The sequence below is a fragment of the Pteropus vampyrus genome, unplaced genomic scaffold (genome assembly GCF_000151845.1).
Source record: "Pteropus vampyrus isolate Shadow unplaced genomic scaffold, Pvam_2.0 Scaffold186, whole genome shotgun sequence".
Classification (NCBI taxonomy): Eukaryota; Metazoa; Chordata; class Mammalia; order Chiroptera; family Pteropodidae; genus Pteropus; species Pteropus vampyrus.
Window position 1 is genome coordinate 2,470,788 of NW_011888967.1, and position 22,262 is coordinate 2,493,049.

Genomic DNA, 22,262 nt, shown 5'->3' on the forward strand with positions numbered 1-22,262 from the left:
TACACCAATGAAACTCAGTTTGAGGAGGCCTCAATTTAGTCTTCTGAAAATTAGACACTATGCCATAATATACTATGCTACCATACCACAGAAATACTATTCACTGCCTGTTATACAGGATGATCCTGGAGATACCTGAATACCCTCAGGATTTTCTTTATTAAAGTGCCATTCCTCCCCATCACTTAGGGATGACTTGCATGTCATAATCTTTCAACAAGTCTATTTTCTTACATAAATGATAAATCTTCTGAACAATATTTTTCTTAAATATTAAGTGAATCTTGCTCAGGAGACCTTTAAACCCTTTCTCATCAACATGCCAATTATTCATAATACCATATTACCAGCACAGTGTCTTACATTTTTAATAGTACTCTGGTGTTCATTATCTCATCTCTGCTCTCTCTCCACTCACTCCTACTGTCAACAGTCTGTTCTGAAGCATCGTCATTGATTACTGAAGGGCTTTATTTTTAAAAAAGAATCTTTTCAGATGTGAGCACTTGCCTGCTTTGGAACACTCTTCCATCTGCGATTTTCTAAACTTCGAATTTAACATACAAAGCCTCAAATTCTAATTGTGCCTTTAATAAACAAATATTTCTTGAATTTATGTACCAGTCATGGTTAAGGCCTAGAAAAGCAGCAGTAGGCAATTCATTGAGCTTCAGACAAGAAGGGCAAACAGAGTGATAAGTAAATAACCAGATGAGTGAATATTTGTTGTCTGACAGTAAAAAGCTCTATTAAGAAAAATAAAGCAGAAGAAGGTATATGTATGTGCACATGTGTGCGTGTGTGCTGCGAGAATAGTATAGAGTAGGTGGTCAGGAATGGCCTCTAAGAGGAGGTGATATGTAAGCAGAGACTTCAATGAAGTCAAAGAGCCAGCTGTAGAAAGAGCATTCTGGGGAGAGAGAAAGCGAGGACAATGGCCCCAGGTGTTCAATGAAGAGCAAGAAGACCTTTGTAAAGAGTATGATTTTATTCAAACAGAGTTTTGATCTGGTAAGTTATAGGATCTCCCTTACAGTTTAAAACCTCACTTTGATGTCGTGTGTAGAAACCAGACTGAGGTAGAGGGCAAGATTAAAAGCAGGGAGATATTTTAGGAGGCAATAGCAATAATACAGGTAAGAGATGACAGTGATCTGAATTAGGATGGCAGCAACAGAGGTAGTAAAAAGGTTGAATTATACTATATATATATATAGTAACTGGGCTTTTTTTAATGTGGCAAAATATTCATAACACAAAATTTACCATTTTAACCATTTTAAGTGTATGATTTGTTGGCATTAAGCACATTCACATTGTTGTGCAACCAATACCAATATTCGTCTCCAGAACTTTTTCTTCTTGCCAAACTGAAACTCTATACCCATTAAACAATAAGACGCCATTCCCCTTCTCCCCCAGCCCCTGGTAACCACTGTTCTACTTTCTGTCTTTATGAATTTGCCTATTCTAGGTATCTTATGTAAGTGGAATGATACAATATTGATCTTAAGGTATATTTTGAAGGGAGAAATCAAGAACACTCAGGGTAAGGAAAAGACACAACAAAGATGCCTCATAGTCACCTTTAGAGACCTCAATTTATTCTTTAGCACTAGATCAGAGCCTCTAATGAGTAAGTTTTTATAGAAAAGAGAGTTGAAAACCAATATCAGGGGAATTGGAATAAGGTCCTTGAGAAGGAGGCAAGGGATGAGATTCAGTGCACAAATGAAGAATGTGGCCTTAGGTAGAACAGGGACAGTTTCATCCTCTGTAGCAAGAGGAAAGGCAGAGTATTTGGGCACAAATATGGGTAGGATGGAGCATTTTCTGCTCAGAATGTCACGTAATTCTCTATAGATACCTTCTATATCTAAAAAAAATAATACAGGACATCATGGGCTCAGAGTGTAGAAGGGAGATGGTATAGGAGATTAGAGAGAGAAAAGAACTATAGTTAGTGTAGAGACTGGGAGAGTGGTTGGACTAGGGAAATGTAAGATTACCCTACAGCAACCTGAACTCCTTGATATTCATGACCAAGAATTTAAAATGGAATGAATCATCAGGATGTGTGTTTTCTTTCCACCTATGTTCAGCTCGAGTAGTAGAACAGGCATAGAGTTGGGCTGAGCACATCTTGGAATTCTGCCCGGCAAGTACAAAAGAGGAAGACAGAGGCAAGGGAGTGGGGCTATTTGTACTCTGTACATACGTATCTCAAGAATCTATGGATGAAAGCAATGTTGTGCTGACATTCATGAGAATATGCAATAATTCATCTAAAAGATAAGACTGAGGTACAGAGAGGTGGTTAAGTGAATTATCAAAGGTGACCCAAACCTTTAGTTAGTGTTGCCAAAGAGCACATGTACTAAGTTTGAATTACAATAAACAAAGGTCCATGATAAACAATTCCTCGTATTTATTTTATTGATGTTCATCAATTCCTACAAGTTGAGTCAACTTAACATATTGCTGGAAACATAGTAGCTGATCAGTAAATAGTTGTTAACTGAAAGACTGAGTACCAACAGACTGTTCCAGAAAGCAACGTATAAGTTGCCTAATGAGACATTAAAACCCCAAGCATATTTTTATTGTGAAAACATTTCAAACAAATACAAAATTAGAGAATATTATAATAAGCCCTGTAAATATCACCCAGCCTCTACTTTTATCAGCCTATGGGCAACCTTGCTTCACATATATATATTCTACATCTACCTATATGTATGTATAATTTATATATATATATATCATATATATATTATATACACACCTACATTCTCCTCTGAATAATTTTGAAGGAAATTCAAAGATTCCTAAATTTTTTATTGTATTTCATGACTATAAATATTTTAGTACCAAACATTTTTTAAACTTGTGTTGACCACACGTAGGGTAGATTTTAAAAGTATTTCCTTAAGTCAGTAACAACATAATGACAAATAATGATCCAAGAATTCTTTAACAATTATTTCAAAAAATAAAAATTAAGAACTACTTATTGCATGCTAAATTTCAGCTGAAAATTTTAACAATCATCTTTTCTAGTTCTAAGTTCTACTCTTAGCTGGCCAAAAATCATTTAAAAACTATATTTCCTAGCAAATCTTAAAAAGGAAGATTAGAAAAATCTTGTGGCTTTCTTTTAAGAGTGTGAAGGGAAGAATATAACATTTAGGAGAAGAGATCTTTGTCTATAGCCGGTGATGTCAGTTGAAAGTGACAGGGAGACTTGGAATTTCAGGACATCATAGCTATGTGACATTAGCCAAATTACCGTATGTCTCATCGACTTTGTGTTTCTGCAACTGTGAACCAGGGGCAGTAATTTCTTGCAGTGCTGAGATTAAGTGAATTCACATATGAAAGGATTCTTGCATGTGGCAGTTCAGAAAAGTTGGTTGCTCTCCTGACTTCATGGCACTGTGGGAAGCCACATTTATATAGCCTGGCCACCATAGGTTCCAACCTTAGTCCCAGAGCCTTTCATTAAAAGCCCATCAGGGTGTTCATCAGAATATCTCTACCACACATAGAAACTAGTTGTGATTGTCAAGAAGTCATGTATCCCTGGATCCAAAGGGAAAAATGAGGCTCAAAGTTGTATTCTGGAAAATATCATACAGAATATAATTGTTCCTCCTGCCTAAGTAATTAATGATAATGGAGAAAATTTAATCTTTCTTTAGAGGTTCAAGGTATTTCAGTGTGTGGGAGTAATTGTTATGAATGTCATTTAAGATTGTTGAGTACTCGTTGATGGTGTCAGAACTTGGACAAAATATGAATTGGCCCAGAATGTATCTTAAAAGTTTATATTTGGGCCAATATCAGATTTTCTTCTTGTTATTTACTATTTTATTCAAAAAGATGACTGAAGAAAGAGAACAGGAATCTACTTCTCTTTGGGCTATGTTTGATTTAAGTGTTATTCTTTTGTGTTTCAATTTTATTTTAGGTTTGGCCAGATGTAAAATTTTATTTGGAGCACAAGTCTAATATTGTGACTATCAACTTCAGTTGTCAGAAATTTTCTTATAAGACTAGAATTTTCCGAATTTGTCATCTCCCTTCTATAAAGGGAAATTTACTTCAGACTAAATCCAGTCTAAGGCATTATGTCTTCATGGCAGTTGTTATAGATGCATTTTGTGATATTAATTGATGCGAGTGTCTGAATAGGTTTAGATTTCCTTAACCAGTGCTTTTGCTACTGTCAGGATTTGCTTGAAAGAGAATTTGATGTTCTATAATTTCTTTGCCCCAGAGTAACGATTGACATTTGAGTGTGGCCTCATCTGATGGAGCCACCAAAAGTACTTTTATCTAAAACAGCAGATTAAAATGGGCTTGGCATTTCTAAGTAAATAAGTAGCAGAAACAATTGCAGAATTCATAGAACATAATTCAATTTAGTATTTGAGAATATTGCCATTTAGAGTTCTCTGGAAAATGTATGTTTTATTAAGTAGTCCCTAAGCCAACATACCTATTTATATATGATTGTACTTACACAAACTAACAAAAATAATAATATTGTCCCCCAGTAGTACAGACTATCATCCTGCAAAAGTATGCTTTATATGGGAACAATTATTTCCCCTTTTCACTGATTTGTATTGTAGATGAGCCTCATTAACATGCTTATGTACACAGTGGGTCAACGTGGTAAAGTCCAATTGGTTACAGATTTTATTTTAAAAAGTTTATTTCTGTGAGGTGACATGCACCAATTTAAAGCATTTTGTTTCAGTGAAATTTTCATAATCAAAAAGAAGTATGCATGACTACATCATTTATGTCCTAGTTCTTTTACCACCATTTTTTGGTAATAATTCTTAAACATGGCTATAGTAATTCTCAATTAGGGTGTCATTGCCCCCACGAGGAGGCATTTTAAAATATCAGGAGAATTGGGGGGTTGACACAATTCCTGGTGTTTCTCAAGAGGAGGCAGGAATGTTGCTATGCTACCACATGCAAGATAGTTTCACATGAAGAACTGCCTGGCCTAAATGCCAATCACATCCCTTAGGAACCATGCCCCTCAACGCCCTCCACCCTCCCTCCCCGCCCTGTCCTCGCCGACTATGTTTCCTTGAAGGTTTTTTTTTTTTTTTGCTTTGTTTTTTTCTCAAATCTTTCCAACAGCCACCTCCCCACCACCACTCAATTCATCAGGGTCACACCCTTCCAAGATATTCGACCCTAGTTTAAAGATATATTGTGGAAGCAACAGCAATAGTGATCCAGCGGTAAGATTAAAAATCTTTAACAACCTGTAAAGACTTCGGCATCCTAAATCCATCCACAGCACGGGCTGGATGTCAGCCCTAATGTATCTCCTTCAGATCCTAATGCCACTTACTGTTGGGTACTTCTTCGTTATTTGTGTCATTTGTTCTGAATCTGTTCTCTCCTGAGTGAGGACCAAAATCACTGTCTATGTTAGAGCTCTCAGCATATTCGAAAACTGTGAATGGACTTAAGCTGACCTTTCTGCTATAATGGCTATAAGGAAGATGTTTTTCATTTGGAGAGACACACTGATCTGCTTAACAGGCAGAACTGACTCACGAAATAAATCAGAATTTCCAATTCAGCAGTACCTGCTATTAGTACCACTGCTTTATATGTTTCAGGCTCAGTGATTCTAGAAATGTACTCAGTGATGGGAGCTCCCCTGTCCTTGATGCCCAGAGAAATCCTCCAGTTCAGTTACTAGCTGATTTGAGGGTACAGACAGAGGCCCAGATATGTGTTATATTACCCATAGACTCCTGGAGAACCTACTCCTAGAATTCATTTTCCAAGGAATATTTTAATAAGCCAAGGTTCTAGTAGAAAGAAGGATTTGAAATTGAATACAAAGCAAACTCTAAATTTTCATCAATAAATCACTGAGAATTATGTTGGACATAAGGGAGCAGGGCAGTAATATAAATCTTAAATGAATTAATAAATTTGTGAAATAAAACACCATAAAGCAGTGCTTTTTAAAAATTCATCTTCAGTTCTGGTATATGTCTTTCATTTCCCTGGACTGTAGTAGACCCCTTTTACATATTACTATTTTTCTATTGTTAAATTATGAAGCCAACTTACCCTGGAAATGTAACATAGATGATCTAAAGAGTACCATTGACATCCCTAAGAGATTTACCAACCTCTCCAAGACCAAAATTAACGTTAATGTTGTGAGTAATAAGTGCTCAATAAAGAGCTGCTGATATGTCATGAAAGAAATTTAAGCGATTTGACCCACTCATATTATTATATAAAATGCGTGAATTTACAGTTTCAAAAAAGTTCCAAAACTGTCTTAGCAACAGCAGCATCATCAAAATAAGCATACAGCTTCCCAGGAGGCTATTTTAAAGGACTGTAATAATTTACATATAAATGAATGATATATCATAAATAATATGTATATTACTTATTTTTATTCTTATTATGGTTGTTAAGTCGGTCTCGCTTCTTTGTATTTATGACAAATCCAGAGGGGCCAACCTCAAAGTAGTCAACAGTAGCACAGGGAGGAAGGCAGGTGCCAAGGAGAAAATATAATGTATGAGTTACACGAGAGTTTCTTTGGAAAGTTTTGCATTTGGGAGTAAATTGGATATCCATACAGTAAGAATTGGCATGAGACCATTGGGTCCCTAATCCACGATTGACATTGCCAAGCTAGCATGATACTTTTCTCACTGAGCCTTCTCCTAGCTCAGACCCATTTCGCATTCATTAGAACACAGGTTTTGCTGCTGTAATAATGATTCAAAATGGATGCCTGACTGATATAGGAGTTTATTCTTTACATGTACATTATTCTGAACATGAGCCCACATCTGACCTGGTGGCCTCACAGTGTAGAGGGCTCAGACCTTTTGCTCTGCCCATCCCTATTTTCATGGCCCATGCAAGTTCACCATTATATCTACATTCTGGCCAGAAGGAATCAGGAAGAAGGAGCAAAGGAAAAATTATAACCCTTTCTTTAAAAAGCACAATAAGAAAGCCATAGGCACCATTTTGGCTTATATCCTGTGTGCCAATATTTAGATACGTATTCCCACCTAACTAAAAAGGGGTTCGAAATTGTAGTCTTTATCCTGAGCAAACACATAGCTGGCTAAATTCTACTACTATGAAGGAAGGGAAGAATAGATATTGGGGTACAACTAGTAGTTTTTATACTCCGCCTTTTCAGCATAGCATTCCAGATGGTTATTAAGAAGTGATTGGAGTTGGCACATGAGATAAAATGTATCTGTCATTCATAAATAAGATATACCTATATGTTCCAATATGTTCATTGAGAAACCTTGTCCATAAATAGCTCCTGTAGCATATGCTTCATATTTTGCCGTGTCACTCTTCACCTGTGAGTTTTTTAGTGATATATAGTTAAAGAGTCTTGCCCTAGCTTTGGAAATTAACATTTCCCCTGGGAATCAGATTGAGACAAGCTGTCTAAAATTATATAGATTTTTTTTTTATACCATCCCGGTTTAGTTAACTTTTTAAGCTAACTCAAACAGAATCCCCTTATCCTCAAAGTACTTGCATATGCCATCTATGTATAATGCATGTACATTTCATAATGGATTCTTAGCCACGTATTTTGTTACACATCATTTGATAACATTTTAAATCCCAAAATATTAAAAATGAATAGAACAGACACTATGCTTCTACGACACTGTCCTGTTAATATTAATGTTTCAAAGATAAATCCTGGACCTGTGCGTGACTGTAATGTCAATAACACGCAATAGAATGGAGGTTGGTCAGCCTCTCAGATCCATCCTGAGAAGGAAAGATTGTAACTGGACTTTGGGAATAAGAGTGGCCCATCTTCCAACTTTGTTGAGTGAATGCTTGACAAGACCTGATGAGCAGATGAGTTCGAGAGGGATTTGAAGCTTTCTTATACCAATTATCCAATCTGACATTCCTACATTTTAATAACCCCTAAGTGATAACTAATAATTCGGCAAGGTACCCCTGAAGCACTCTTGAAATCTTCTGAATGCCAGGAAATATATAACTGAGAGTATTTGCTGACACTGGCAGTTATTAAGATTAATTAGTAGTGCTGCTCTTAACAGACGGTGAATTGGGTCACCTTGTTTAGAGACCAAGAAACACGTGTGGTTATTGATCCAACCTTGGTTAATTTTTTTAATTGTAGCTCCTGTTATTCAATGAAACTTTAAAGGTGGAGCTTTAAGACAGTTGGAATTCCCCTTCTATCTTGCTAAGTGAATAAAGTCTAGAGGATCTATTGCCTTACAGATTTAGTGAAACCACAGGCAAGCACTTTGAAAATAAACCTCACCTTTTCTCTCTGGATATTCCATATGTAGGAGAGTTTCTTTGCCTTTTTTCTGCCTTGCCTAGTATATTTTTCCTTAATCTTTTTATAATAGCAAACTTAGAGTTATTGTGACTTTTTTATTCCACAAGCTGTTTCTGTGGAAAATAGATTCAAAGTTTAGAAACTCCATTAGCACATACTGTAAAGAAATTCGATAAACAAATGGCAAAGCAGAGAAAAGATTTGCTACCATAACAAAAGGCTTATTTCTGTAATAATCAAAGAGCATCTATAAATCCAAAAAAGAAAGTCCTGTAAGAAAATGGACAAAATATATCAACAGAAAGAACAGGGAAGAAAATACAAATGCTCAGCCTCACTCAAAATTAAAGAAATGAAAATTAAGAGAACAGTGAAATGGTTTTTAACCTATCAGACTGGCAAAACACAAAGTTTAAAAATGTCTAGTGTCAATAAATGTAATCTACGGAAATATGTGCTGGTGTGTGTGTAAATATTAAATTTTAAATGTGATTTTACTACTAGGAATTTATTCTGTGCACATTTATTGCAATATTGTTTACAGTAATAAACATGGAAATAACCCAAAGATTCACCAATGATTGACTAATTATGTTATATGTAGACATACAGCAAAATACCTCAAAGTTATTATAAATAATGCAATAGCTCTGTTTGGGAAAGATATACAAGGGTAATATTTTTTTCCTTTTCTAAAGTTAAAAACCTTTTGTACAATAGCAGAACTGTGTGTTTATGGTCACATTTGTGCTTTTAAAATTAGACATGTATATATACATATACATGCATAGGTATAAAATATCTGAAAGGACACAGGTGAACAATTGTTAGTTACAGCTTCTAGGGAATGAGACTTTAGGTGGGAGAGGTAAGATAAGAATTGACACTTTCTACTTATACCTTGAAAAAACTTCTCATTTTTTTTTTTTTAACCATGAGCAAACATTGTTTTTACAAGAGGGAGAAAGAGCGAGAGAGAGAGAGAAGAAAAAGGGATGGAGTGAGAGAAGGATGAAAGGAAAGAAGAAAAGCAATGAAGAAGGGAGGGATAGAAGGAAAAGGGAGGGAGGGGGAAAGAAATCTTTGGAAGTAGTCAGCCTATTCCTGTAATCTAGGAGTTTGGTGCCTTCCCCCTCCAAGTGTATGTGCATTCTTCTTGACCTGTGGGTGAGGAACCAGCACAGCTGTGTTTGGCATTCCTTGTTTCCTCTCGCTCAGTCTGCTGGCAATTCTCCGCTCCTTCTAAGACAAAAGGGTTGACTCAGAAAACCTAAGTGGAGAGGCTGGTTAAGCACACACCATAGAGAATAATATTCTCAAATCCTACGTAAAGTATGTGCATAAAAATTATGAAACCAATGTAACAGGTTTGATGCTTACATTGGATAATAACCGAACTCAAAGCAAGATCATCTTCCCTATTAGGAGTCGGTGAATGACGAAACAACCTAAATTTATTCCCAATCCTTAGCCATAACCAGGTAGCCTAGTATAATGGAGCTACCAAAATATTTCCTACTTTTGTATCTATACCAGAAGTACAGTCAAGTAGAGTTAGAATTGTTCGTTTTCCCTTCATCATGCTTCTCGGCACCCCAAAGTCTGGCTCCCTGCTCCCTAGGTCCTACTCCCTGTGATGGAGCTGTCTTACTCAACAGCTCATTCAACAGCTGTTTCATGTTGAAGATGGTCTGTAATGCTCACTGCAGAAACAGTGGCTCCCACTGTTTCTTTATTCCTCTATACTTTTAAGATGCTTCATAGGGAGCCAAAATACATGTCAGAGTTCTTCAGCTTTTCAAAATGTGACAAAATGAGGACTCGAAATATCTGTCATTTAAAATAAGTAGTAATTGCTCTCTCTGTTCTATTTTCCCTTGACAATACTTCTGTTACTCTACCAGTGTTTGCTTGGGCACCTACAATATACAAAGCAAGGGGCTGCAAGATAAATAAGCCATAGCAATAAGTATTCTTTACTGAGTGCTATTCTAAACACTTTACAAGAAATAACTGAATTAATCCGTATAACAACTTATGAAGTGGGTACCATTATTATTATCCCTACTGACCAATAAAAAAACTGAGGCCCAGAAAGGTCAAGCAATAGCCCCCAAGGTCAGATTGCTAATACATGGAAGTCCCAAGACGTCCACCTGCGTTCATTCACTGTGCTCTATTGCCTCTCGGTATGCAAAGACCCACATTATAAAGCACCAAGTGTTAAATGCCCTTTAATGATATGAAGTACAATGAGAATTCAGACATAGACCATATCTCGGTGGAATATTCATGGGGGTATGTGGCCGAAGTGTTTTAAGGAAAATCTTGATAAGTAGAATGTAGGTAATGATTGCAAGCAGTGCAAGTGAAAAGTTTCAACATCCAGAAATTTAATGAACAGCATAGGGTCTAATTAAATTTATTTTTATCAAATTATTTGTCCTCTCTGAATAAGCAAAATTTCAGCTGCAAATATAAATAAAGATCACATGTGAACTAGGGTTAATTTTTTAGGAAATACAATTATTAGAATGATAAGGAAAAGGTATATATGTTTCACCATTTCCCTTGATCAACTCTTCTTAATAGGGCAATGTGAAGATAAACTATAGAATAATATGATAAGTGGGATATTACGTATTTATTATAGATATAGAAATAGAGATATATCTTTATAGATATAGGTGTATCTCTGTATCTATACATTATCACTAAATATATATATATGTATTTTTTTTCACCAGTTCAATGCCTTTATCTTCCAGATAGAAAAGCCCACTTGGGAAAGGTCAGTGTCCTCCCTAAACTTGCACAGTGAATTAAGTGGCATGGCTTTTATCTGAACTCAGGACTTCACATTTCTAGTCTGCAGCTCTTTGCTCATCATTGTCACTATCTTAGTTTAGGAGGCTTTTTTTTTTTTTTATTCTATGTAACACAGCACAAGGAAAATTAAAATAAAAAAAGGTTTTCCATGCTACTTAGAGTTACTACTTAGAGCATCAGGCTTATTTGATGCAAAATCCTCAGGCCTTTATTCCCTCATTTTTCCCCTTGAGATTGTTTTCTTCACTCCGTCCTGAAGGGTAGTTAAGGAACTATCAAGGCATTTGGGGTCACAATCAATAGATACCTGATATCCAGACATTTTCATTTTTAACCCTGTAACAAATCTTCAACAATCTAGTTGATCTTCACTAAAATGTCATTTTAACTTTTGCTCATTAGGATTTGGTAACTGGAGGGATAAAAGAAATAAACTGAAAATGCCAGCGTGCCGTTCACTCTGCAGGGAGGACATAGCTAATCCAATTTTGGGCTTGATTCCATAAACAAATGCTTGTGCTACGTTTCCAGTAGGGTTTGTGTTGTTGTCTATTTGAGGCTTTGCTCATAGTGTTTAGTAAGCAGTCTAATTGTCGTACACAGTGGTAGAGCAGCCTAGGGAGGCGTGTGCTCCCAAGCTGAATTTATGTTCTCAGGAACATGCTAATTAGTAACTTTCCAGAAAATATATAGTAATTACTCTTGGCTTGTTATTTTGCAAACTATTGAGAATCTAGAGGAACCAACCTTATATTTTGTGCTTTGAGAGATATCGCTTTATACTTTCCCCCAGTGAATACATTTTATGCAAAGGCAGCTCTGCCAGGTTTTGGGCAGTGAGGAATTACCAAGCGATATTTTATGAACAGTGGGGTGTGAACCTACTATGCCTTTCACCAACCAGCTACCCCCTACCCAACCACCAGCTGCCAACTGCTACACGTTGAGGCTGCTCTACGAGTTTGGCTTTATCCTAGGGAGCTAGGGCCAGAAAACCTAACTCGAGGATCTGAAGCCCTCCATAAATGTTTCTAGGGAAGGAACAAAAAAGGGCAGGGCAGAGCTGCTCATGCTCAGAGGATTCTCCTACATTTGAAATGAGATACTGCCTGAGTCGTCTAGCCCAAAGCTAGCTTGTTTAGTCAGTTAACAACTCCAGAGACATGTTTTATTATTAAATTCATCTCTCAATTAGGGATAGAATAGACAAATTGGTAGGAAATCTATTATAATGAAATGGCTTTCATGACTTTTGTAAAGATAGATATGTACATACATAAAATGAAAGATGACATAGATATATATGACAGATAGATATTATATATATATATATATATGACTATATCTATTTATCTATCTGTCTAATTAGTCATTTTCTTGGCCAATGAGAGAATGGAAGGAAATGTGGTGATCTCTTCAGTAAATAATATTACATATATTGAATGACATGATGACATTGGTTTCAGTTGAGCACATTAGCCTCTGAAAAAGCACTTCTTTTAGGTCAAAAGTATCCAATCACCTGAGAATAGGACATTTATCTCCAGAAATTAGAAATATTTTTAAAAGAATGGAGAGGGGAATCTGATTCTTATTCAGTCTTGGAAAACACAGATTTGAAAGATTCATAATTATTATTATAATTAGTATAACAACAACTAACATATCTTGAGGAATTGACTAAGTGCTAAGCATTATTGCAAGCAGCTAACATGAATTAATTCACTTAACCCTTTCGTTACCAGGACAGTCACCTGGGCTGAAACATATAATGAAGGATACTTCCTCCAGCAAAGGCGATGTTGATTTTAAGGACATGTTTAATCAAAGGAGTGATAGGATAAGATATAGCTGGTATTGAAGGGCCATTTGGTGCTTTGCTTAAGTCTGAATGTGCAACTTGAGTTGCCATCACATGTATAAAATTATTTAAATTAGGCGATCAGTCTCTTTAATAAAATGTGTATCTGACCATTGGGTTGTAGAAATTTCAAAGATTTTATTTTTTGACAGGATGCCTGCCGTTTTTCTCTCTTGACTCCCGCTTGTTTTATTCATTTTGGGGTAGTTGCCAATTAGACCAAATTGGTAAGTATAATTAATGGACAAAAGTTTCTTCTTAAACCCCAACCAAGAAAATTAACCATAGAAACATTCATTTTCTCTAAAAATTCCTAACAATATTCTTTCCTGTGACTGCTTTTTATCTCTATCCCATCTAAGATAACCAACTGCATCAGAGATTAGTTACTCCCTATTACTTATCATCCTAAAATACCACATTAGACACAGAGGAGGGAAATGAGCATTTTATGAGGTTTTAGTATGTTCCAGGCACTATGCTAGGTATTTTCATACACACTATCTCTCTTAATACTCACAAAAACGTTCAAGATAAAAATTATTATCTTCCTAGGTACAAACCTAGGCTAATGTGAATCTAAAACTCTTGCTTTTTTCACCCCACACAAAGAAGCATTTTTTCTTTTGAAAAGACACTCCCCTAAAATCCTGTTACCTTGGAGGATTCAGAGGTCATTATTTCATTCAACAACTATTTGAACTCAAACGCTATGCGTTTGAGCATTGGTTTGAGCATTGATTTAGTTGGAATTAGCCATTGGCAGAACTTTGGGTAGAGGATGGCAGTTAGCGACGAGATGATGGAGGAATTCACAAGAACAGCACAAGGGGGAAGTACGACTGGGTGATGACATGGAGGGTGGGGGTGGAGACAGACAAAGGAGCTCCTGATCCTGTATCCATGGCTACAGTCTTTCTTCATGTGACTCGTGGACTTCCCTTTGTCATCCTATGCCTGAGAATATATGAAGGAGGCTGGGAAGGCAAAGGGACGTTCAATTGTCATCACTGGCATCTTTTTGATCATTGTACCATCATCAAATGCATTGGGGTAACCATAACATGAGATGTTCCATCACTGAGCCCATAACTATTCCATGAGATTAACAACTCTATAAGTTAAAGATCATAGTAGAACTTCATCTAGAGAGCCCTGGAAGTAGGAAGCAGTGAATTTATATTCACTGGGTTCAAACCACATGACCTGAGAATGATGTTAAACTTCCTCTGGGCAGGTTACATGTACATCAGAAACATATCATTGCATTTGTGGATGTTCTAACTTGTTCAGTCCAATCATTCATACTTGGTACTACCGGTAGACTCAACCAATCAAGTACAAGACCATTCAAAATACAAATACCAAATTCATGATCAGTTAACTTTGGACTGTGATGACTTGTCATTTTTCAGATGCTTTCAACTGAACATGCTATTCAAAGTTTCCTCTGCCTTTTAGATAATTTTCCCTCTAATAATAGGTTGTGTGAAGAAGATAGCACAGTTTAACCATATGCTCTCTCATCATCTTAGGAACTGTCTTATCACAAGTTGGCTGTGTCACTGGGATGTTTGGCATGCTTGTTAACAAAAAAATCACTTTGTCAATCAAGATAATAATGGAGTCAAAAGAATAATGTTGGGAGAATAGAACAAATTTTAGTGAAACCTGTTTCTTGGTGTTTGCCTGTCTTGTTTATCTGACTCATTTTTCAGTTCAAGCTAGGAGCTCTCTCTCTTTTTTAGGAAAGAGCCTTTTCCACATTAAAATTAATTGTTCAGGGACTGGGACTGTTCTGTAAACAAATGAATCTGAACAGAGGAACTATCCACAATTCTGATAAGATTTCCTAGGCTCATTTACATGCAGGGAAGAATGCTGAGATCTTCTTTCAGATTAGAAAGATTTGGGTTGCAGACATTTGACTGGCATTTAGTTGGTCTCAAAGTCAGCAAAATTTACTTTGCTGGTCAGATCTAATAGGCTCCTCTCATGAGGAACATAATCCTTCTTGCCAAGACCCAATCTCTTCCTTGTTTCACTACTTAAAGACCTTCTATATCTTTTTATCTCTTGTTTTTCTAGCATCTTCTCCTTCCATAGTGCATGTGGACCTTATGTTTCACCCATTCCCTTGAATGACATACCGTCAGATGTGTTTTGTCCTGTTTTGATATTTGGTGAAATTCCAGCCTCCCTGCTGTACTTACTCGCAAAAACCTACACTCCAAGTCTCAGATGAAAAATCTCTTACATGAAAACTTACCAGAAACCCGCGACACAGGCACACCTAGGATCAGTTATTCACCATATTCTCCATGTTCCCATAGCACTATGGGTAAACTTCTGTCATAGCATTGCCTATTTTGGTAGAGTGGTTATCTGTCTACCTACCTGCACTGCCCCCATCACCTGTAGATTGTGAGCTCCTTGTGAGTAGAGGCTGAGTCTTACTCATTTTTTCATCCTGCAAAACCAAGCACAGTGCCTGGCACATGCAGGTAGGTGCCCAATAAATTATTATTGTAAACATCAATATTTGGTTTTCTGGCCTCATTTTTAGCTCTGGTTTCCAGCTTGACATAAAAATATAATAGAAAAGCTTAGATATTAAAAAGCTATAAAGGAAGGACAACTAATAAAACAATAATACTTAGAAAGACTCAGGGAAGGTAAATAAATAGGGACACGTACAGGGAAAGACCACCAGGCATGCTTCTAACTGTCATGGGTATGAAAGCATTTACCCTGGGAAATGACTGTTCCTGTTGAACTGAGATCGTTAAAATATTTCTATCTTATGAATTTAGAGAGTCTAAGAATACGAATATATCTACATATATACATACGTGTGTGTATGTATGTATATGTATATATATATATATAGTAGATGCTAATGCCATCATGGCTTCATTATTTTTATTTATGGAGAAAAAGAAGTACTTATTGACTTTTTCTCACTTATTTAAAATGATAATTGGCCATGGCTGCTTTTCAGTCTAGATTAGGATCAACCCACTTAAGAGAAATGCATAGCTAACATTGAAAAGTTAGACAAACATAAAATTAATGGGAAAACTTGTGCTGGCTGAGTACTTTTCTGCTATAATCAACAATTTTACAGTGGGATATATTTAGAGAAGATAAGCTATCTCATTCTCTAGGGATCTTTTAAAAAGTGGGCTGAAATTTTAATTCACTTGAGATGGATAAGGGCAGCAAATTTATCATAGAATTCTTCAAAGTCTCTTCCTAGGATGGAAAATAATTTGCTCATCCCTTCAAAAACTTATTTGGCACATTTCAGACCATTAAAACTAATGGATGTAAAACTGAAATGTAATTCATATAGGCTTGCACAATGACTAGGAATAGTGCTCCCAAGATGTCACTAATAGAGTTTTCATATATTTTATAAAATAAAAATCTTTTAACTTTGAACCTTTAGCTAAAGATCATTAACCCTTGAGAAAAAATAGAATAATAGAGATGGTGTGCCGTATTACTGCCCAAATAAGCAAACAGCTGATTTTTTTTTTTTTCTTTTTTGGCATTGATAGCTGAAACAAATAAGCAGCTCTTCTCCTCACTGAACAGGGATCCCCACTCTGTGAAAAGGCCAGATTTCAGAAGCTGCATGGCGTTCCACATGCCACAACCCTGCAGGCAGGCACTGAAGTCATAATCTCAGGCAGAGGAATCAACAGTTCTCTTTGGCTAACGAGCCTCCACATCTCTGGGTCCACATGGGGCTCTGTGGACAATTCCTGCTGGAATCAGTCAGGGCGAAAAAACAGATGTACCTCTGCTAAAACGGCAGGAGGTGGCGTGGAGGGGGAGTAAGGATTGAAGAGTCAGCTTTTCTGGTCATCACACAAATCTGAGCTGAATCCTTCCTCATTAGCAGCATTTCTTCCACCCAGAGGAAGAACACAGGAAGTGCATACTGACTTGAGTGCACATAAAAACTTATTATGAAATCATGGGAGAGATTCTGAAGGCAGAGGCAATTAAGTACGGTGTGCCTGCTTCAGGAGTTTGGGGAAAAGTAAAAAGTTCAGTTCATCCTTGTCTATCCATTCTTAGATTCTGTTTGCTTGGTATGCATGGAGCAGGGTTTGTTTTGTTCTGTTAATTTATTTGTTTCCATTATTCAAGTAGTCAGAATCATAGTAGTGAGCATAAATTTATTCAGAAATTTAGGTATGTAGGAAATGTCATATAGTAAAGGGGCTGAGAATCAGATTTATTAATCCAAATAAATCTGATTCTCAGCCCCTTTCCATCAATTCAATCTTAATCTTTATTAGGTCTATTTCTCTTTCTCTCTCCCCTCCACCCACCCTATCTCCTACTCTCTCTATCTTTCTCTCTCCCTTTATTTCTCTCCCTTTCTTTCCCTCTTTCTCTCCTCTCTTACCATATCTTTCTGTCTCCTGTCCCCTCCTCTCTTTTCCTTTTTCTCTCTATCTCCTCTCCGCCACCAATCTCTCCGTCTCTCCCCTCTCATTTCTTCCCTCGCTCCCTTCCATCTCTCTCTCTCTCTCCTGCCTCCCTCTCTCTACCTCCTCTCTCCAACAGCACCTCCTCCTCTTTCCCCCACTACTCCCCTCCTTCTCTCTAACCTAGCTTCTCTCTTGCTTACAGTAAACCTGGAAAATTAAAAAAGGACCTCAACTGCCCTTAGTCAAGGTTACCACTGATACAGTAACTGTCCAAGCCTGCTTAGTCTCTCCCAAGCAGAAGGCTTTGAGTAAAGCAAGGGGGATCTTTGCTGTACCTGATATCACGGGTGCCCAGGGTGCAGCAGCCTCAGGTTTAGCACCCCAAGGTATACTTCACAACAGGTATACTCCCCCTCAGACCAGGTGCCTATGCTAATCCCACCCTTATGGAGCTTGCTTTTGGGTAAGAGAAAACAAAAAAAAAAATAATATACTTCACAAAAGGTATACTCCCCCTCAGACCAGATGCCTATGCTAATCCCACCCTTATGGAGCTTGCTTTTGGGTAAGAGAAAAAAAAAAAATAAATAAGTAAAACATATAGTGTATTAAATAGTGATAAGTGCTAGGAAGAAAAACAAAGCGGAGAAGGCAGAAAAGGGGGTACATGGAAGGAGCTACAATTTAGAGTGGTGGGAAGGCCTCACTGAAAAGGAAATATTTGAGTAAAGACTTGGAGGAAGTAAAGGAGCAAGCTATGTGATATCTTGGGGAAGACCATTTCTGAAAGAGGAAACAGCAACAAAAAGATGCTGAGGTGAGAATGTGCACAACAGGTGATGTTGAAGAACATCAGGAGACCTGTATGGACATGTGGAATGAGCAACGAGGAAAGAAGTAGGGAAGGAGGCCAGAGAGGGAATCAGGGCCAGGGCCAGCGAAGATCGTAAGACATTTTACTTGCACGTTCACTCCGTGTGAAATGGGTGCTTAAAGAGTTTTGAGCAAAGGAATGAGTGGTCTTATATGTTTCCACAGAATAGTTTTACCTTCTGAGTTGAGAGTAGTGTAAATCATGAGTAGAGATGAAAGCAAAAATACTAGTTAAGAGAAAATGGCAGTAATCTAGGCAAAGCTGGTGGTGGCTTAGAGTAGGGGTTGGGGAGGTGAGAAGTTGTCAAATTCTGGCTATGATTTGTAGGTAGAGCAGGCAAGATCTACTATTAAATTAGATGTGGGGTGTGAGAGGGAGGAAAAAAGTCAAGGATGACTCCAAGTTTTTTGGGCTGATCAGCTGGAAGATGGAGTCACCATTTATTAGGATGGAGAAGACTGTGGAGGTGGGGATGACAGCTACGAGACAAAATCAGGAGCTCAGCTTTGGGTATATTTGAGATGTCTCATAGCATGTGTGGAGATGTCGAGAGGGGCACGGTTATGTGAGACTGGACTTCAGTGGAGATATTTGGTCTAGAATTATAAATATGGAGTTGGCAGTGTAAAGATGGAATATGAAATCATGCGAGTGGGTGAGATCACCAAGAGAATATGTGAGAACAGGACAGGAGAGGACCAAGAACTGAGCCAGAGGTCAGGGAGATGAGGAGGGGCCAGCAAAGGAGATGAATAAGGAACAACTGGTGAGGTAAGAGGGAACCCAGGAGAGAGTGCTATCTTCGAAGCCAAGTGAAGAATATAATTCCAAGAGAAAGAAATGGTCATCTGTGTCAAATGCCGCTGACAGATCAAGCAAGAAGAGATCATGGAAACTGACCATCAGAGATGTCCTGAGTGCCTTCTTCTCCCAGAGTTGGGGAATTTTCTCCCTCTCTCACTTGCTCCCACCTCTCCCCATCAAAGAGACTTGCCTTCTCTTCTTCCCCGTCAGGACATTAGTGGCTTAGGTTTTTAACAAAATCTATTGAGGAGGCTTATCTTCAGGTCAAAAATGCAAGCTTCCTCTGAGAAAAGACAGCACAGTGTGCCCTTTTTGAAATAAGGAGAGATTAAAAAGAATGTAAAACAAAATATAAATTAATTAACAAGTCTAGAAATGATACTGCTACACATAAAAGGTATTCTTTACCTTTAGGCAAAGCATCAAGTAGAGTCTATATTAAATATAGATTAGCAATTTCTAGTAGTGCAGTGAAATTCCTATTGCAATAGGAAGAAGGGGCAAGGGATTCTTTTTAAAACAGTTGGTTCTAGAAGCTGAATCACAAGAAAAGTGCATATATTCCAGTAAGGGCATATTATATCAATCATGTACAACTAGAACAGGTGTCAGTGCTTGGCTTACACAGGTCTCCAACTTGGTTAGTTTCTCATTGATCATAGGCATACTTGGCCTTGGCAAACTAACAGATGTTGCCTTATGTGAATCGATTTGATCACATTAGTTAGACCCAAAGTTTGGCAAACTGGCCCATGGACCAAATCCAGTGTGCCATCTGTCTTTATAAATAAAGCTTTATTAGAACACAGCTGTATCCATGCTCATTCTTTTATGTACTCTCTATGGCTGCTTTCGAGCTACGGTGGCAGAGTCGAGCACTTGCGAGAGACTGTCTGGTCTGCAAGTCTGAAAATATTTACTATCTGATCTTTTACAGAAAAAGTTTGCTAACTCCTGCTTTAGACTTTAAAATAAACTGTTGGAAACATGAGCATTTCAGTCCCACTCCATGGATTTTCATCTTATTTTATTCCAGGGAGCGCATTTTAGATTTAACTTCTTTCCACAGGCAGAAGTCTGCTCTCACTCCAGCCGGGGCATTGGTTCCCAAAGTGAGGTCCATGGACCAGAAGCAATACAATTACCTGTGAACTTGTTAGAAATATACATCATCGAGTCCCATTCTAGACCTACTTATCAGAAGCTCCGGACAGGGACCACCTGTGTGCATTTGAATCACTCCTCTAGGTGATTCTGACGTATGTTGAACTTGAGAGCTGCTGTGCTAGAGCATACACTGATAAGAAGAGCTGAGAACTTGAAATGGGCATTTCTTCAAACCCTTCTTGTGATAATTTTCAGTGCACAAACTAGTTCTTTGAACATTAAAATCAGGATTTTGAGAGCAGTCCTTAGAGTGTCACTTTCTTATGTAGCACATTAGGATAGCCCACTTTCTAGAATGATGGTATTAGCACTTATTATTGTAATCAAATGATTCATGGTGACAGCAGTAGGAATAAGCCAAGTAGCTATTTCACACAAACATGGCAGAGCAGGATAATGAGGTTAAACACCCCCAGTGATTAAGGACCCAAAGTACTCAATGCATGCCCCTGGGCCATGACTGTCTCCTGATTCCACATCCTGCACCCCACTATGCTTAAATGATAAAACGTAATGAGGCATTTATTTATAGGAAAGTAGAAGGGATTTGTTTCCAGCGCCAGTATGGATATGCTAGAACATGAGAAAAACTTTGAATCGATGATTTTTCCCCCTACAAGGTTTATGCAGGTGCTGCTAGATTGTTCTTGCTATATTCCTTTGCCTAATGATCTAATCCTTCCCTGGAGCTTCATCCCTCTGTGTATCTAGAAGAAAGAATATCTCTGATAATGCACAGCTGTGGTTTAGATGGAGCTAGAAACCTGATCCCAGGAATCATAGAGGGGCAACAGTGAGTCATGGTCTTTTAAGCAAGGAAGAGATGCAACAAAGTCACAGTGAGAAAACTCAGGCCACTTTTTAAATATCTGAGGTTGGCATCTATTTTTAAAATCTGCCAGAAATGAATCTAACATCTTAAGACATGCAAGAGAGTGACCAAATGTATTGGTTTGTCCAGGACTAAATAGTTCTGGTTTATACCTGTCATCCAAGAGTAACTATTAATGATAACCCTTTCACTTTGCAAAAGTGTCCTGGTAGTTGTATATTAAAGTATATGGTCACCCTGATGAGAGACAACCCAGCAGACTGCAAAGAGTGCAGGCCCTGCGTTTTCTAACATGTCTGTTTATACTCAGTTCAGACATTCAATTTACTCTCTCTGTCTCAGTTAATTTAACTATAAATGAAGATATCTCTATCACAGGGCTGTTGAGCAGATTGAGTAAGCCTATGCACCCCACTTAGCTGAGTGCCCAGTACCTGCTTGGTAAGTGCTCAGCGACTGCTCCTTCACCTAAGGGAGGGAGAAACTGTCTACAGTCAATTGGCCCAGTGGACTTTACTACATGAGATCTTTCACTGCAACTCGGAAATTCATAAGGAGCTATGACATCAAGGAAAAAAAAATGTCTTTCAGATAAAACAATATTTACACTTAAAAAGTAAGTTCAGAGGCTCAAGTTTGTTAGATGCTGCTGCAAAATGAAGCCAGAAACAGAAATGATGGTATTGCTGTTCATGGTGTTGAAGCTTGAGGAAGCCCAAGAAATTATACCTCACTCTTGACAGGACAAGTTTCATATTGACCAGGGGTTGGACACTGGAGTCAGGCAGATGATGATCAAAATATTATTTTTACCAATGATGATGTTGTTGGAGATAATGAGTTAGTGTGAGGGCCAAATGGGTTCACCTACCCATCTCATCCTCCAGACAGTCAACCAGAGAAGTTTGGGTCCAGAACACATACTTTTACTAATATCACAGACTGGCACCAGACCACAGGGGAAAAGGAAGAAGGAAGCTAAATCCTCCCAAATGAAAGACTTTTAGTAGGTTCTATCCAACTGAGAAACTCAGACATTAGTAGCCGCTAATCAAGTCACTCAATTCTACATG

General features: G+C 37.7%; 1 protein-coding gene across 9 annotated transcripts in view; it reads left to right on the forward strand.

The window, feature by feature from the left end:
- Nucleotides 1–22,262, forward strand: part of TRPM3 (transient receptor potential cation channel subfamily M member 3) — a 512,305-nt gene that overhangs the window by 287,813 nt on the left and 202,230 nt on the right. For 4 of the 9 annotated variants that reach the window (XM_023537352.1, XM_011371283.2, XM_023537350.1 and 1 more), the window contains one exon: nucleotides 13,217–13,291. The exons of the other annotated variants lie outside the window; for them this stretch is intronic. In XM_023537352.1, the coding sequence (XP_023393120.1) occupies nucleotides 13,217–13,291 (75 nt within the window). The remainder of the gene's footprint in view (nucleotides 1–13,216; nucleotides 13,292–22,262) is intronic. 9 annotated transcript variants of the gene reach the window in all.